Source organism: Petromyzon marinus, chromosome 66 (genome assembly GCF_048934315.1).
Source record: "Petromyzon marinus isolate PM22_M1 ecotype Great Lakes invasive population chromosome 66, UKy_Petmar_22M1.pri1.0, whole genome shotgun sequence".
Classification (NCBI taxonomy): Eukaryota; Metazoa; Chordata; class Hyperoartia; order Petromyzontiformes; family Petromyzontidae; genus Petromyzon; species Petromyzon marinus.
In genome coordinates, this window is record NC_133732.1 from 8859507 (window position 1) to 8871972 (window position 12466).

General features: G+C 46.0%; 1 protein-coding gene across 2 annotated transcripts; it reads right to left on the minus strand.

The window, feature by feature from the left end:
* Window positions 1–3619: 3619 nt before the first annotated feature.
* Window positions 3620–10194, minus strand: LOC116956636 (complement C1q tumor necrosis factor-related protein 5-like). 2 transcript variants are annotated; one of them, XM_076054498.1, is made up of 4 exons: window positions 9988–10194; window positions 8912–9120; window positions 6112–6183; window positions 3620–5453 (listed from the first exon to the last, which is right to left on the minus strand). In XM_076054498.1, the coding sequence occupies exons 2-4, from the start codon at window positions 9105–9107 to the stop codon at window positions 4981–4983; spliced, it is 741 nt and encodes a 246-aa protein (XP_075910613.1). In that variant the 5' UTR covers window positions 9108–9120; window positions 9988–10194; the 3' UTR covers window positions 3620–4980. The 2 variants fall into 2 exon arrangements, with proteins under 2 accessions (XP_075910613.1, XP_075910612.1); XM_076054497.1 differs by having other exon boundaries at window positions 8903–9120; window positions 9988–10190.
* Between the last annotated feature and the right edge of the window lie 2272 nt (window positions 10195–12466).

The following is a 12466-nucleotide window of genomic DNA, read 5'->3' on the forward strand; positions in this document are numbered from 1 at the left end:
TGACGACATATTTAGATTTACACAATCTAACCCAAAAGTTTCGATTATGGAATATTGGTCGCGAAAGCCTACGTGTTAAACATACCAAATGTGATCAGAAATTACTAAAGCAACTTCTGTTTTCATCACCAAAACACTCTAATCATCTTCCTACTCCGTTTTGGCTATTGATTCCCGTTCGATTGATCAAAATAAACAAATTATTATTAACACTTGTGCAGTGTATGTCAACTGAGGCGCGCGCACACACACTGTTGTAAGAGGCAACACGTTTATTAAACAATTCACTGTACACCGGGTTCTGTTGCTAAGTGTGGATAACTTGTCCCAGGCTGCTCACTATGTGCCTGTGGGCTGGCTCGATCCCCGAACGAGCCCCGAATGCCCCTGGCGCTCCCCCTTTATCTCTTGGCCCCGCCCCTTGCTGTATGAAGGACGGTGCCCCCCCCCCACCCGCTTCCGGCCACGTGTCCTTAACTCCACCAATCGAGACACCACTTCAGGTCACGTGCCCCTGATTCCTCCAATCGAGACCCATTTCCGGTCACGTGCCCCTAGCTCGTCTAACCGAGGCACTGTTTTCTGCCACGTGTCCTAAACTCGTCCAATCGGGAACCGCTTCCGGTCACATGTCCTTAGCTCGTCCAATCGGAGCCCGCTTCCGGTCACGTGCCCTTAGCGCCACCCACAGAGACACCCAACTACGTATCTACACTTATAATAATAAAGTAACTAGGCACGAGGCGCAACGCCATTTTATTATTAGATTTCTGCGCAAAAATGGCAAACAATATAAAGGCGACCCCCGCGCCTACAACCGAATTGGTTCCTGGGCAACGGCCGCAAGTCGAGCCGTCGTAAGTCGAACCCCTCGTTTCCCGTAGGCGCAATGTTATACATTGGGGTTGCGTTCCTGGCAACCCATTATGTACAATATGAATACCAAATTGATCAAGAAAATAAATTATTATTAGCCCTACCAAATATTTATTGTAACTTAACATAACTTTTACTAACATTTATTAAGTAAAAACGAACACTTTCATTTGAAAACCCTTAAGTACTTGTCTGCACGTGCACCACATTTCCTCTCCTCAGACGCAAAAGTGAAATGTAAAAAAAAATAAAAAAAAAGTTTAAGAAAATTTACAGAAAAGTGAACAGATCTTCACTTAAATCTTTCGTGACTGCAGGAATTCATATTTTTTAGATCTTTCGGTAAAGTCACGTAGATAGGTTGAAAGAAAATATTTTTATTCTAAAGGAAATATTTTTGTTTAATTTTCTTTCAAACTATCTACGTGACTTTACCGAAAGACCCAAAGAATAAGAGTAAAGAGCTTTGCTCAAAAAGGCTGCTGCGTTCGCTCTCGGCGCAGCTGCAAACTGTCGGGCTACATTGTACACATGCACAAGGTGGTGGTGCAAAGCAGCGCATGGTATGCGCAGACTCGTCGCCAATTGTTTGGCGGTCGTAGATACGAGTTGTGTTCGTTATCATGGGGGTCCTAATTACGTGAATAAAGGTCTTAAAAGCGGGGGGTCTCAAGTCAAGTGAATGTCTCGTACCTTCAATTGCGATCTCTAAACTCTCCACGTCACAACAACGCTTCTCAATTCCTCTATTAGTGGTTTTACACGCCAGTGTTAATAATTTATATGCAATGACTACACTGTGTAACAATTTTTTTTGTTCCTGGGTAGTAAGTGTTATTTTCTAATTGCATATGCCTCAAAAGTACAGAAAATGGCTATTATTCCCCACAAACTTTGCTTTTGTGACGAGGACAGTGACATTTCGAAATGAGAAAACGTGTGCATTTGTGCCTTTCGTTCACATAAAGTCCTGGTCACAAAAGCAAAGTTTATGGAGAATAATAGCCATGTTCTGTACTTTTGAGGCATAAGCAATTAGAAAATAACATTTACTACCCAGGAACCGAAATCGTGTTACGCAGTATTACCAGTATTTTATATAATTAAATCAACTTCAATGTCAAAGTCTTCACTGTGCGCATCTTCATTTCCACCAACAACTCAATTGACAGTCAATTAACATTACCGAGTTCCTGTCAGTCGATCGACATTCAAGTAATATCGATTTAACAGCTGTATATTATTGGAGCTAATGTAGCATGCAGCTTACCGGTCGAGCGATGGCCACCATGCTCGACGATTGGAAGACTATCGTCCGCGTGCAGCTCACGACCGTCGAACGGTGATGTTCAGACGCGCTGCAGCTGGTCTACAGGAGGTCGTGGGTTGGATCCCGACCCTGACAATGCCTGCTACTGTAAACTTGGAGTCTGCGTCTCTTCCTCATCATCATCACGGTGGCTAGGAGACCTTAACTACCTCGCCGGATATGCAGGAAGTCGTGGGTTCAATCCCAACCCTGAGGATGCCTGCTGCTGAAGATTTGGAGTTTGCGTCTCTCTCTCCTCGTGGTCGCGTGGATTTTTCTCCGGGTCCTCCGCTTTTTCCCCTCCACATTTGGAATCAATGTCACGCATTCCGAGTGATTTGGCTGCTCTACATTTCCACGTGATAAGCCACTTGGTTGAGCTATCGTTTGCGATAGCCACGTTGCTTATGAAAAAGAGGTACCACGTAGCAGCTCAGTGGGGCCTTACCTAGTAAAATAAAACACAGTTTAGTTTATATTCAACATCACGCATTTTGAGTTATTTGGCTTCTGCTATAATATCCACGTGATGACGATGATAAGCCACTTCGTTGAGCAATATAAAATACCATATATTGCGGGAGTAATTGACGAATTAGCTAGAGTTTAGGTAAAACAAAAAAATCAGAATACGATTTGTCACGACACACAATTCAAAAACTAGTCTCGCTCTAAATCCGAGCGCTGCGAGAAGGCCCTGCCGCACTCGGGGCACGCGTGCGGCCTCTCGCCCCCCACCCCCACCACAACAGAGAAATTAAAAGTGTGTAGTTAAGAAAAATGTAAGGAATCGGAAAGAAAGTAAGACCTAACAAAACGGCTTGACGACAGCATCATAAGAGGTTGGTACCACAAAGACGTGGCTCTACTTGAGTATATTGGCACTACAAGAAAAAGGAAAGTAGAAACAAATGACGAAATGTGCAGTGGACACCAACTACTCCGGGGCTATCTGCCAGTGGATCGTGATGATGATGCACTGCAGTATACACTGCGATATACACGACACTTACAATCCACTACAAACGACTATACACTACACTATACACTGCTATAATGTGCACTACTTGAGTATATTGGCACTACAAGACAGATGAAAGTGGAAACAAATTACAAAATGTGCACTGGATACCAAGAACTACGAGGCTATCTGCACATAGATCGTGATGCTGATGATGATGAACCCGCCCACGATGGGCAAGGTTTTGGTGTATTGAGAATCGGTGTTCACAACGCGAGCATCCCTTTTGGCTTCTGCGACAGATGCAGCTTTGTAATGCACACAAACCCAGAGGCGCCTGCACTCCGACGTTTCAAACAAACACCACGAGGTCGGTTCTTCTTTAAGGGGTTTTTTTGTACCATCTTTGGTATGAATGCCAGACTTAACGATCTCACCGAGAGAACAACATCAAAAACACCAGTACAATAAAATAGTTTACGAGTGCACTTTAATCACATTAAGGAATACACTTTACAGATTACAGAATCGTCACTGCACAAACCTTAATGGCAAGCAATTTGTCCACTTTGTTATGGAGGTGAGTAGTTGCTCCGGTGTACGCAGAATTATTGAATCTCACTTTTACAGAAAAATACTTTTACGACAGAATCATGAATATGCCTCTTTGGCACCCTTTTTGCCAGTGGAACGAAGGACTCCAAAGGATGAAGTTTGTTGTCCCTAACAACAACAACGTCCAGTGCCTACCACCAGCCAACTCCATTCCCTTGTTTCTATCTCCCGAGCGCCCCTCGTTCCCCCTCCCTCTACCTATCCCCCTCTCCAATCCTAGCCCATGCTTTCCTTCTAACCAATCTCTCTGCTGCCGTTCGAACAATCCCCGACGAATCCTCTCTCATTGCCACTTTCAAATATCCCCGCCTTCCCCCTCTTTCAAACCTTATAACCAATAACCATCCAGCAGGCCACATCCTCGCTATCCTTATGCAGTAGCGCCCCTTCGTGGTGGTTATGGTATTTATGATATCCATGTCACCCCCATGTCTTACGGAATCGCTATCCAAGGATGTCTTAACATCCTTACACCATATCCTTTGGGTCTTTCTGTAAAGTCACGCAGATAGGTTAAAAAAATGAAAAAACTTCGACGTTTCGATCACAACACAAGTGATCATCATCATGATCTCCACCTGATGACGATCGCTTGTGTTGCGATCGAAACGTCCTAGTTTTTGTCATTTTTTTTTACTTATCTACGTGATTTTACCGAAAAACCCAAAGAATATGATTCCTGCAGTCACGAAAGCTTTATGTCAAGATTTATCCTTACACCAGTATAAAGGTATTAAATGAGACCGGCAAAAAGGGCCCCATAGATATAACTGCTTAACCAGAGCTGTTAATAATTGTAGGGTTTGCATTTTCCTTGTACTGTACTCCTCTTGGCAGCCTCTAGTCTAACACTGGTTCTGAAACAAAGCCACGAAGGAGGCGATCTCTGGTGTAGTCCAATCAGTTTCAAGGATAGTGCGTACAGTATCAAAGCATGTTTGATTGTTTTACCACAAGTCTGTGTAGTGAATGCATACTTTATGCCTTGTTATCGAATGTCTTCATTTTAGAACAACATAACACCTCTATTTATGCCAGCAAAGCGTGAAGCCTTCTTAAATCATGAAAATCAAATTATTCATTCATAAAGGTGTTTTTTTTATTCCCAAAATCAAATAGTGATTGATAAATGATGATCGCCTTCAGAGAAGTATGCATTTAGATTTATAGCATCATAATTCTACCTGCTAACGCCGCTTGTTGCGTTCTCGAGTCTGATTCAATCGGGCGACAGGAGAAAGCCAGAAAAGGAGCTGTCTATATCACTGCGCGAGAAGATGCCGTTGTGGGCATCCGGCACCTCCAACCAGACCTGATCCCCCGCCTTGAGACTCAGCACGGCACCGCCACTCAGGGCCACTCCGGGCCAGCTGTCCAGCCAAGCGCTGTGGAACTTGTGCACCACCTCCCCGTTTCTCTTCAGGTGCGTGAACACGCTCGCCGAGTACACGCACGCGTGCATCACGAAATAGTAGGCGCCCGGGTGGACGCACGTGAACTTGCCCGTGCTCGGATCGTAGTGGTTCCCGCTGTTGGTGAGTATCACGTCGAACTTTATGGGAATTCCTGACGCAGGTCTGGGCATCGACAGCTTGGCTGTGAAGGCGGACTTGGGCATCTTGGCGCAGTTGCCTGGGTCGCCCTTCATGCCAGGCTCTCCCATGCCCTGCATTCCGGGCCGCCCTGGAAAACCTGAACATATGAAATTGGGCATGTGTATGCGTATATGTTTGCTGAGCTTCTTTCGCACCGTACGTTTCCAACCGTGCAGATCGAAGGTGCAGGGGAAGGGCAACAAACTAAACACAAAAAGCAGTTCTGAAGAAAAAAATCATAATTATACATTTAAAATGGCATGGCCCCGGTGGCTTCCTAACATCAGAAGAGCGTTCCTGAAAGTGCGCAATGCGGTGACCGTCTTTGTTCCATGGCGGAGCCAAAAGCACTCACTGCTGCTCGGACGAGCAGAGTTCACGTGAAAATGGTTAACGCTCCTTTGGCGAGATCAGCAGCGCTGTTTAGCGGTTCGCTCTTGGCAAGAGCTCTGCGTGGTGTAACGAGTGCGACCTCAGAACAACGCCGCTGGATATTCGCTTGGCAACCCGAAGCCAACGAAGCTCTTCTTTGGTTCTTTCGGTAAAGTCACGTAGAATGAGAATAAATAAATTATTTTATTTTATTCTTTTATTCTCATTCTACGTGACTTTACCGCAAGAACCAAAGAAGATGAATCCTGGCAGTCACGAAAGCTTTAAATCGAAATCCAACGAAGCTTGCGCGAGCACCGGACGGGCCACCGGTGTCGGATCTTGCCGTAATGCCGTTGCGACGAGGTCATCCACACTCTCACCGGTCTCTCCTTTCGCTCCGTCGACTCCGGGATTCCCGACATCTCCCTTTGGTCCGGGTGGACCGGCGCTCCCTGCAAATTAAATTTACGTTGTTTTTTTTAATGTTCATCGAGTCGCCTTGCTTCAGTGGTCACAATCAATGGCCCACATTTCTTGGAGTTAAAAAATAGAATTTACAGTAAAGGGCTCAGAGTACGCGGATCCACTCACACGCGACCGACCGCCACCCCCCCTCCCAGATTCACGCTTACACTTTGTGACTCGTCAAATCATCCGCTGCCCCCTGCCATCACGTGAGCGATGGATTTGACGGCGTGTAGTCAACGCCCGTGAAAGAAAAGAGTCCCAAAAAAAGGTGTTAGATCTGACGTGAATGCTACCGATGATTAGTGAATCATTTGCTGTACAGTGCTGTCATTCATTAAACATTTATATACACTCTTACATTGTGTATATAGACTCATAGTAATGTAGTAGTATATAAAAGTGTATAGTAGCGTGTAGTACTATAGTAGTGTATAGTAATATAGTAGTATATAGTCATATAGTGTAGTAGTGTATAATAATAATATAGTAGTATATAGTAGTATAGTTTAGTATAGTAGTGTAGAGTAATATAGTAGTATATAGTAACATAGTATAGTCTAGTAATCTATAGTAATATAGGAGTATAGTATAGTAGTGTATAGTAATATAGTAGTGTATTATGGTATTTTATAGTAATATAGGAGTATAGTGTAGTAGTAGTATATAGTAACATAGTAGTGTATAGTAAAGTAGTATAGTGTACTAGTATATAGTAAAGTAGTAGCATAGTGTAGTAGTATATAGTAATATAGTAGTGTATAATAATATAGTAGTATAGTGTAGTAGTATATAGTAATATAGTAGTGTAGTATGGCAGTGTATAGTAATATAGCAGTATAGTGTAGTATTAGTATATAGTAATATTGTAGTGTAGTATAGTGTTGTATAGTAATATAGTAGTATAGTATAGTAGTGTATAGTAATATAGTAGTGTAGTATGGCAGTGTATAGTAATATAGCAGTATAGTGTAGTAGTATATAGTAATATGGTAGTGTATAGTAAAGTAGTCTATAGTAATTTAGTAGTGTAGTATAGTATTGTATAGTAATATGGTAGTGTAGTATGGCAGTGTATAGTAATATAGCAGTATAGTGTAGTAGTATATAGTAATATGCTAGTGTATAGTAGAGTCGTAGTATATCGCAGTAAATTTATACATTGTATCTACTGTACACTTATATTCTTGGTTCTTTCAGTAAAGTCAGGTAGAAGGGAAACAATAAAATAATAAAAATATGAAAAAATAAACTGAGACAGTTGAGACACTGAGACAGCTGATACACTGAGACAGCTGAGTGGTTGTAGTGGTGTTTTATATTTTTATTATTTTATTGTTTCCCTTCTACGTGACTTTAACGAAAGAACCAAGAATATGAATCCCTGCAGTCATGAAAGCTTTAAATCAAAATTTTACTGTACACTTGTATAGGCGTACCCCAACTTAAGCCAATTCGCACTTACGCGGTGGTGGGGGGGTACACAGAACCTGACCCCCGCCACGTAGTCTGAGACCTGCCTCTATTGTTGCGGGGTAGCCACCACATCATCGGCTCAGGGGGGCGGTGCGGCAAATCGGTCAGGTGGGAGGGGTGGACCCCTCCAATATTTGATGTGAATTAAATTCAAATAAAACGTCGGGACGAAATCCTAAGGCTTTTTCATTTAAAAAAATGCAAACCGCGCTGTAAGTGGCTACGTAAGAGCTACACTTACATTTGTAGCGTCTTCAAAAATTACTCACACGGACACGTTGCAACAAGTCACCTGCTTACACTTTATTCACCTGTTCTTGCGCCAGTTGTAGGCACTCCTACAACTATCTGTACGGTCACATACACTTGACTTCTCCCCGCTCTTATCTCTTCTGCACCTCACTTATCCTGCACTCAGCGACATCGCACTCAGCGACTCTGCACACAGCAGCTCCGCACTCAGCGACTCTGCACACAGCAGCTCCACACTCAACGACTCCACACTCAGCGACTCCGCACTCAGCAACTCCACACTCAGCGACTCTGCACACAGCAGCTCCACACTCAACGACTCCGCACTCAGCGACTCCGCACTCAGCAACTCCACACTCAGCGACTCTGCACACAGCAGCTCCACACTCAACGACTCCACACTCAGCGACTCCGCACTCAGCAACTCCGCACTCAGCAGCTCCGCACACAGCAGCTGCGCACTTAGCGACTCCGCATCTCCACTGCTGCCCTCACCTACGTTGCCTCATACCCGCTCACCCGTCTGTCCCGGGCGGGGGGTTCAGCCAACACCCGCCCGGCAACAGCGTGAGGGTTGAGGCTTCGTTTCACGGCTTATACATTGTCACGTGAGCGGGAATCGAACTCGGGTCCCCAGGTTCGTAGCACTGCGTGGCGCTGACCACTACACCACTTCTCCCCGATGCTCATCATCATCACCACTTCTACTACCACCAACCCACCACTATCACTACTACCACCAACCCACCACTATCACTACTACTACTACCACCACTACCACCACCGCGGCTACCACCACCGCCACTACCACCACCAACTCACCACGATCACTACTACCATCACTACTACTATAACAACAACTACCACCACCAATACCACCACTACGACTACCACCACCAACCCATCACTATCACTACTACCACCGGCCCACCACTACCGCCACCGTCGCAATAACTCAGTCCTAATTCCCCGCCTCACCGTCCCTGCCGTCCCTGCCGTCTCTGCCCGTGGCTCCGAGCTGCCCGTGCAGTCCGGGGATGCCCGCGGCGCCACCGCCAGCGCAGGGGCAGCGCTGCCCCGGGCACTCCGCCACGCCCGGCTCCTCCTGGGCACCAGCAGCTGCCGCTGCGTGCGGGCTCAGCAGCAGCAGCAGCGGCAGCAGCAGCAGCCAGAGGCGAGACATCGCCAGTCACTCCCTGCGGGGATAGTTGGGGAGGTGTTAGTGGTGGTAGTAGCAGTGGTGGTATTGGTGTTAGTGGTGGTGTTAGTTGTGGTCGTAGTGGTGGTGGTAGTAGTGGTGGTTGTTGCAGTGGTGTTAGTGGTGGTAGTAGTGGTGGTGGTATTGGTGTTAGTGGTGGTGGTGGTAGTGGTGTTAGTGCTGGTGGTAGTGACGGTGGTAGTAGTGGTGGTTGTTGCAGTGGTGTTAGTGGTGGTGGTAGTGGTGTTAGTGGTGGTGGTAGTGGTGTTAGTGGTGGTGGTGGTAGTGGTGTTAGTGCTGGTGGTAGTGACGGTGGTAGTAGAGGTGGTTGTTGCAGTGGTGTTAGTGGTGGTGGTAGTGGTGTTAGTGGTGGTGGTAGTGGTGTTAGTGGTGGTGGTGGTAGTAGTAGTGGTGGTGGTTGTAGTAGTGGTGGTGGTTGTAGTGGTGTTAGTGGTGTTAGTGGTGGTGGTAGTAGTGGTGGTGGTTGTAGTAGTGGTGGTAGTTGCAGTGGTGTTAGCGGAGTTTGTAGTGGTGTTAGTGGTGGTGGTGGGGGTAGTAGTAGTGGTGGTGGTTGTAGTAGTGGTGGTGGTTGTAGTGGTGTTAGTGGTAGTAGTGGTGGTGATGGTAGTAGTAGTGGTGGTGGTTGTAGTTGTGTTAGTGATGGTTGTGGGTTTGACTCTCCAACACACAACAACCGGTCGGTGCTGTACTCAGTAACGAATTGGCCACGTTTTGTTGACGTGACACGCCACCCTTTTACTGATTGGCTACGTCGGGTGGTGGCGGATTTAACGACAACATTTACATTTACGCGTTCTAACCATCCCCCCCAAAAAAAGAACTACCTCTATTAGGTGTCACTTACCGTTTGGGTGATACAGAGTATGACGGGCGGACAGACAATTGTGAGTTACTTATCTATACACACACACAGCCTGTTTATATAGACACGTCCACACACACAGAGAGAGAGAGACTGCTAAATTACTCAAGTCTAAAACGTTCACGCGTAGGTCCCTTAGAGCAGCAGCAATGCCCAGACCCCCGTTGTGGTTTGTCCACGGGACCCCACCACGGGACTCCACCACGGGACCCTACCACGAGACCCCCACCACGGGTGTCACGATGCTGGAGATTAACCCCGGATTCGTCTGACAAGTGATGGTGGTGGTGGGGGAGCGGTGGTGCGAGTGGTCAGCGCTACGCCGCTCTGCGCACCCGGCGACCCGAGTTCTATTCCCGCTCACGGCCACCAACACCCAGTGGCCATTATCTGAACCTCCCCCGGGTCGACTCAGCCTCAAATGAGTACCTGGTGCGGTGCGTAAAAGCATGGCCACTGGGGAGACAAAGGCGGCCGGACGTGGCGTTGGACCACGCACCCCCTTGTGTGCCGTGCCGGCCTTCATAGGTGCTGCTTGCTAACAGCACTTGCCCCAAAAGTCTGTTACAGGCTACACGGGGGATCTTTGTCTTTGTTTTGCTTGGATTCGTCTGATAAGTGATCCCCATTGTGGTCAGAAGCCTCAAATAAATTCTGGATATTTGTAATTAGCTGTGGAACGCGCAAAGTCCAACCCCATCGCTCCTCGTGCACACACAACACCAGAGTGTGTGTGTGTGCGTCGCTCAACCTCAAAATAATTACCTGTGCAAGGGTGTGGTGCCATCTTCATTTGAAGCTTTTGTGACTGCAGGAATCCATACCCTTTGATTCTTTCGGTAAAGGGGGCGTCCATAAATGACGTCACGCTATTTTGGACGATTGTTGACCCCCCCCCCCCCCGTCGGCACACGGCGTCACAAAAAGTCAGCCCCCCCTCAAATATGACGTCACAAAGCTCTGCCCCCCCCTCCCACCAAAACATAAAACATGCTTAAAACCGCTTTAAACTATTGTCTGATGTTGTAGGAGAAAACATTTATTGAAAAAAATATTTAATTAAGTAGAACGTGTTGTCTATAAATTTCGATTTAAAGCTTTCGTGACTGCAATGATTCATCTTCTTTGGTTCTTTCGGTAAAGTCACGTAGAATGAGAATAAAATAATAAATTGATAAAATAAAATAACATAACACAATAATATTCTCACGACGTTTCGGCCACAACACAAGCGGCCTTCATCAGGTGAAGGGACGAGACTGGTAGGACAGCGCTGTAGTGAAAGAGCCACATTCAGATACGGCCTTTAAGCTGTGTGAGAGGAAACAAAGCGCCTTGACAAAGGAATTGGCATATAATGTAGCATTGAAATGGCTGAATGATTAGCTTGTGACTGGTCACAGAAATAGCTATGTTAAAAGTTAAAGCATACACATCTGCAGAGGCACCCCTTGATAAAGGAATTAGCATAGAATTTAGCATTGATGTGCAGCCTTGCACATCACTAGGAAATTTGAGACGCAGCTTTCCAATCGTGTCGTACTTTTGTCCGATTCCACTCTCTGCCACTTCCACCCCCCCCCCCCCCCGCCTGTGGGACTTGAGCTGTATCCACATCTTTGTGAATTACTCCCCCAGCCCACGCCCCGCCCCCATACCCACCCTGCCCTCGTTCCCCCCCCCCACCCTCCTCAGCTATATAAACCCGTGTCAGAGCGATCTCGTTGACATATCTCAGCAACTGTCCTCACTGTGGTTGTCGCCACCTGATGACGGACGCGTAGTTGCGCCCGAAACGTCGTGATTTAATTTAGTTGTTTTCATTTATTTTATTGATTTTTGTTTTTTACCTACGTGACTTTACCGAAATAAACAAAGAGTAAGATTAGTTTATATCAACATCACGCATTTTGAGTTATTTGGCTTCTGTTATAATGTCCACGTGATGACGATGATAAGCCACTTCGTTGAGCAATATAAAATACCATATATTGCGGGAGTAATTGACGAATTAGCTAGAGTTTAGGAAAAACAAAAAAATCAGAATAAGATTTGTCACGGCGCACAATTCAAAAACTAGTCTCGCTCTAAATCCGAACGCTGCGAGATGGCCCTGCCGCACTCGGGGCAAGCGTGCGGCCTCTCGCCCTCCACCCCCACCACAACAGAGAAATTAAAAGTGTGTAGTTAAGAAAAATGTAAGGAATCGGAAATAAAGTAAGACCTAACAAAATGGCTTGACGACAACATCATAAGAGGTTGGTACAACAAAGACGTGGCTCTACTTGAGTATATTGGCACTACAAGAAAAAGGAAAGTAGAAACAAATGACGAAATGTGCAGTGGACACCAACTACTGCGGGGCTATCTGCCAGTGGATCGTGATGATGATGCACTGCACTATACACTGCGATATACACGACACTTACAATCCACTACAAACGACTATACACTACACTAT